At 42.3% G+C, this 6000-nt stretch overlaps 2 protein-coding genes across 2 annotated transcripts in view; both read right to left on the bottom strand.

The window, feature by feature from the left end:
• Positions 1–633: 633 nt before the first annotated feature.
• On the bottom strand, positions 634–2065 carry gdf6b (growth differentiation factor 6b). The gene is made up of 2 exons (XM_053334516.1): positions 1729–2065; positions 634–1526 (listed from the first exon to the last, which is right to left on the bottom strand). Exons 1-2 carry the CDS (start codon positions 2063–2065, stop codon positions 634–636), a joined length of 1230 nt encoding a protein of 409 aa, XP_053190491.1.
• Positions 2066–3886: 1821 nt separating this feature from the next.
• The window catches only part of LOC128373880 (fibrocystin-L-like), a 42620-nt gene continuing 40506 nt past the window's right edge, over positions 3887–6000 (bottom strand). Inside the window, exons 75-77 of the mRNA XM_053334074.1 lie at positions 5797–5943; positions 5012–5165; positions 3887–4245 (exon numbers count right to left, since the gene is read on the bottom strand). Coding sequence (XP_053190049.1) covers positions 3887–4245; positions 5012–5165; positions 5797–5943 — 660 coding nt within the window. The remainder of the gene's footprint in view (positions 4246–5011; positions 5166–5796; positions 5944–6000) is intronic.

The raw sequence follows: 6000 nt of genomic DNA, 5'->3' as shown, positions 1-6000 counted from the left end.
CTTATTATTTTAAGCTTTCATAACAGACTGATACCACTCTTAGCACAAGAAGTGGAAACAGCTAGCCTGGCTCTTTCCAAAGGTAACATAATATGCTGACCAGCACCTGTAAAGCTCACTAATTAACACATAAAAACTGGAGTGTGCAAACGTTTTACCGGGGGTTATGTGCAAGGCTAGCTGTTTCCCCGTTTTCAGTCTTTGTGCTAAGCTAAGCTAACTGGCTACTGGCTGTAACTTCATATTTGTGCACAGATATGTGAGTGGTGTCCATCTTCTCATCTAAATCTCAGGAAGAAAATGAATAAGCATATTTCCCAAAATGTCGATTGATTCCTTTAAACCTTTTGTTGATTCAGTGATACTGAAGAATTTTTCCAACAAGTTTATCTTTTCATATATCCACGATATTGGTGGACACTGCAGAGTTCAAGGCGGTCAGATGGACAACCTTTAGACAATAATAATTCCTTAACAGAACAAACAAGAAAACAAACATATGAGGTATAAATGTTCTCTTCGGGTGCAGCTTTGCCACCACACAGACTGTAATGCTGTTTGATTCCCATTAACTGGAAAGCCTGATGAACAAGAAGGAGGTCAAAGTCAACACCACGACACCTTCCAGATCTACTACCGACAGCCACAAGACTCCACCACCATGTCCTCATACTGTTTATAGACCACATTGTTTCCTGAGTCAATGTAGAGGATGCTGATGGGGCTGAGTTTGGACGGGGCACAGCAGCTGGGTGGCATGTTGCTGGGGTTCATTGAATTCATCAGAGTCTGGATGATGGCGTGGTTGGTGGGCTCCAAGTGGGAGCGAAGGGGGAAGTCACACACACCCTCGCAGTGGTACGCCTCGTAATCCAGCGGGGCGATGATCCAGTCATCCCAGCCCAGATCCCTGAAATTCACGTGCAGCGGCTTCTTGCTGCACCTGGATTTGGACTTTTTGCCGTGCCTCTTCCCGTGGCGAGTTTTGGACGCAGCCGTCCTCCTTCTCCGGCTGGCTTTGGTGCCAGGGCCCCTCTCCTTGGCTTTCCTCCCAACCCCCAGTAATGCTCTCCCCTCCCTCCTCTCACTGAAGAGGGTCTGCCTCTTCTTGGACCTGGTGAAGATCACTAAAATGGCTTTCTTCTGCTGGGGCCTGCTGTGTCTGTGCAAGCCCAAAAGGTGCAGGTCCAGCTCCCTCTCAGGGTTGTCCAGCATGGCCCTGAGCTCCAGGCAGAAGAGCTTCCCTTGGCTCAGGTGTTGCCGCTCTTTGAATATTTCCCACACGTCCAACACCTCCCACTTTGGCCTGTGAGAATCCTGGAGGTCCAGTGTCTTGGAGTCGAGCAGCTGCTGGTCGTGGCAGGAGAGGAGCTGGATGTCGACGGGTTCTGTTTCCGATATCCTGAAATTCCCAGACACTTTGGTGTATATCCTGAGCTCGGCTCCCAGCACCTCCGCTTTTTGGGAGAGGGTTGAGACGTCGAACAGATACCGCTGTCTCCTCAGAGGGGAGAGTGGGAGGTCATCTGTGGAAAGCATTAAAACAGCAGGGTCAGATGCATTCTCACAGAGATGATGTGCATACCACAGAGAAGTGAATCTGTCAGGAAGAATCCCACTATTGTCTGCACTGAATTAATCTGGGAGGCAAACTATGAGTCATGGGTGTTCAATCAATCCTACCTGCACACACACACACACACACACACACAGTAGAGCGTCACATACCTTGCCCATTATCCACAAAACTTGCAATTGTGTTTGCAGCTTTAGAGGAGCGAAAAAAGCTGGCGTTGAGTCCCAGTTTCTCCGCCGTGGAGAAGGTTTTGTAAATAGACAGCATGTAGTCATGAGGCTCAATTAATTCTTTAGACGCTGATTTAATGATTGAAGGTGGCGCGTAAAACTCCTTGAAATACTTGGACGCCTCTTGCCCATCAAAGAGCTTCGCCACCTTGCTGCTCTTCGGGGCTAATGGGGGAAAAATAGCCAGAGTCTGGAAACTGGGGATTCCCCACGCAAACACAAGAGCCCCATAGAGAAAAGTGAAGTGACAGAAATCCATCCTCTGGTCTCTTCCTTTATCAGAGCCGGAGCCTGAGCTGTGTCCGGGGGGACCAGGGGCAAAGCCGGAGCTGAACTCTGCATCCACTCTGCAGCAAGTGGCTGCTCCGCAAAGTGCGCACAGCTCAGGAGGACAGGCGGTGCAACGTTAAAAAAGGGGGCGAGAACACGCCCACATTGTACTGTTATCGTTAAGGCTAAATGGAGGGCTCAAATTAAGGCTGTAAAACTAATTGTTCCTCTGCCGTCCGCCCCCCCCCCTCCTCCTCCTTGGGGGAACAGATGTGCGCTGAAAAGATTCGCATCAACTTCAAATATTTGATTTGACGTTTCTGCAACAAAACTTGATTGTAAGAAGCGCAAGATGACAGCAAATGATGACTTTCTTCTATCCTATTTTAGAGTTTTCTCTCAGGTCAAGCAGCACTTCAAGTCTTACTGAACCTGTGCCTCAGTGCACCATGCATTCAGTGTTTACTGTGGAGTCTCCTGCCATCTGGTGGTGCGTAAGAGGCGCCATGGTGAAAAACTAAAAACATGCAGCCAATCAGCGTCCGTCAGCACCATGGACAGAGACTGTATTCTACATTATTTATATAAAAACATCTCTATTTAATCTGGTAGTCTCATTGAGATTGAGATCTTTTTTTAAAAGAAGACCTGAGAACAAGAACAATTCAAACAGAAACAACACAACTGAGCCCAGACAACCACAATATACATCAATATAGATGATATAGATGTGAAAGACTGTGGTTTGAATGCAGTTTATTGGTTCATGAGATTTAAAAGCTGCATAGTACCTGGAACCAGCTCTGCTAATGTTAGTGCAAACATGAGGGAAATAAGTTACTGAGTTTCTGTAGTTACAAGATTTAAATGTTACAAGAGATTTGAAGTAGCTTCAGCAGTAGAGCTTGATGAGTAGAAACGTGTTGTTAGTGATGATAAAGTGTTTTATTCTATACAAGAAGTTAAGTTTTGAGCCAAATGTTGAATATGAATAACAGCCTGCTGTCAGGACAAACTCCTAAATATTTGTGTGACTGGGCAAAAGTGTTTTTTGGTATCATTTAAAGTTTTATTTGCAGAATAGTCGGAGTCACCAATGGAGGTGGAGAATACATGAACTTTTGCACTTACAACAAGTCTGTGATTGAGAAGTGATAGTTGGAAGGCATCAAAGGCAAACCGAAGATGAATCAGAATCTGGTTCAGACTTATAAAATGTGTAATTTGTAAAAATAAAATAAAATAAATGAAATTAAAGGGCTAGATAATGTGACTGGAAGACTGATGTTATTTATGTATAATATGAAAATAATTGCCTTTGTCAAGAAAAACACTGATACAGGAAATATATATTTAATAATGGAAAAATAGAATTTATTGAAGAGAGAATATAGTTTAAAAAAATCATCAAAATACAACAATCGGAAAACTTCATTTCTTCCTTTACCCTGTTATGGTTTCATGTTCAGCTCTATTGCACCTTTTTATAAAATAAAGAGTCCATATGGATCTCACACCTGATTTGTGATCATATCAAACAGATTTACACATAATGAAACAAAATAGCCCCAAAAAGAACAGAAAAAAAACAACCATTTGCATAAAATATTAAAGGAATACACTTGTTTTATGTAGCAGACTGTGGGCCAATTTCCTGAACAGGGATTAAGACTAGATTTACTTCTCAATGTATATTTTCACAAAATCTTAAAGTCTTAATCTCTGTCAGAGAAACTGGATTTTTATGTTGAGGATTCCTTCATAAATCCTTCATATTACAGCTTTCACAGATTTCACAGCACCGCTCTATCTAGCACAGCGGAACGTCGCCTGAACAGCAGGCCACTGCGTAGATGACGCTGACCACACACAGACTACCAGCAGTCACGGCCGTGCTGGAGCTGAAGATGCTGTTGTCAGTGGTCGGCACGTCGATTGTGGTTGAGGTGGTGAACTGCTTGGTTGTGTTGAACTGATGGGTTGAGGTGGGGACCAGAGTGGTGGAGGTTGGCGCAGTGAATTGACTGCTTGTGGTCGGGGTGTTGGATGCTGGCACAGTGACATCGCTGCTGGTCAAGGGGGTCTGGGTGGTCGGGGTATTCTTGACGGAGAAGGATCTTGACTTAGCGCCCCATTCGTTCAGAGTGAAGTCCATGGTCAGATTTTCACCTGCAGGGAGAGGAGATGTCAGTATTTAAGACTTTCATTCAAAAACTATGCGTTAAAGCTATGTCCTGGTATATCCTTTTATTCTGTTTTTATTTTACTTGTTTTCCTTTTTATAACCAACTTTTTATATCTGGTTTTACTTCAACACATTTTATTGGCTAAAGGACTTTATGTTCCATTATATTTTTATGAAAACTGCTATACAAATAAAGTCTGATTAACTGATTGATAAGACATGTAGAAATGTTTAATCAAAAGTTACATCTGTGTGCACACGTCTCTTTCTACAGGAACTAATGATCAAAACTGAGCAGCCAAGTCCTTTGGTGTGAAGCTGATACACAAAATCAAGTTGGCTGCTTATGTTTATTATTATTTATTATTAGTCTCTAATTATTTGATTATTAATGTCCACAGCCTCCTTTACCTACACAATGTGACGCTGCCTCTTAATAAAATTTAGATATCGATTGGTAGGAACAACAAAATACTTAAATTCTGTTATTTATAGAGGTGGGTATAATTTAAAAATCTTGAAACCAGTACTTATATCCTTGCACTGATACTAATAGAGTACATGTTGAAACAATGTTTTCAGGCTGCCCTTTGTGTAACAAAATGAAATAAGGAACTTAAAACTACAATACTCTCAGAGGTCAGAATTTGGCATCTTGGTTGTAAACTTCACAGCCTCCCGTCATCTGACAGTAAATATGTTTCAATCAGTTTTGTAAGACTTATTTTAAAAATCAGGATGTAGACGTACCGCTGTTGACGATGGCCAGGCTGGTAAAGTTGGCCCAGCAGTTGCTGAACAGGATAGTGGTGTTTCCTTCCAGTCCGTCCACGCTGTTGCCGCTGGCGTCCTTCAGGCTGGCCGTGGCGGTGAGAGACGTTACTCCCACAGAGACACAGTTACCCTGCAGACGATATCACAGGTCAGTGTTTACAGACAGCAGCTGTTGTGTAGTGAACTAATGCTTCACTTTTCCATAGCTTTATTCTACACAATCCTAAATATTTTTTAAATCTGTGGTGGTGCTGAAATCTGCTGTAGTCCACTCCACCTACACTAACATGACTTTTATATAAGTGTTCATGTTCTTCGGGATAAATATCTTTTTAAATGGACAAAAATGGTACCAAATTTAACAGTGAGGAGATGAAAACAATAATTAGGAGAACAAAGCTTTTTGCAGTGTATTTTGTTAACATTTAATTCAATCAATTAAAAAAGGGCAAATACAGCCCTGTTTAGGCTAAAATATTACCAGATGGTTATAGATGAGAAAGATGTGTTTTTTTTACCCCCAAACCCAAACAAAACTTGAAGTAGTAGTAGCAGTCTTTTATGTTTTATGTTTTCTCCACATAACTGTACTATTTATTATTCCAATAACCAATCCAAAAACTGGGCAAACAACTCCCACATTTTCGGCTTAATAACACAGGAATTTCTAGTCTAAGCAGCTTTAAATCACAGTTTGTCATTTCTCTGACTGATGTTTGGCATTAACATCAGCTGTGCAATGATTGTTATCAGTGCTTCACCTGTTCATCCACGGCCATCAGACTTGGCTGCTGCTGCAGAGGACCCACGTACTCCCCGGCTATGGGCTCCTCAATCAGCAGCAGGTTATTCACACTGGTCACGTAGCTCACTTTTTCGTCTTCCCTCGTCACTTCCTCTGTTGCCACCTGAGATTAAAAGCATAGTATGACCACTTATTAATATTCAATTACTTTATTCCTGAA

Source organism: Scomber japonicus, chromosome 15 (genome assembly GCF_027409825.1).
Source record: "Scomber japonicus isolate fScoJap1 chromosome 15, fScoJap1.pri, whole genome shotgun sequence".
Classification (NCBI taxonomy): domain Eukaryota; kingdom Metazoa; phylum Chordata; class Actinopteri; order Scombriformes; family Scombridae; genus Scomber; species Scomber japonicus.
This window is presented reverse-complemented; position numbering and strand designations above follow the sequence as displayed.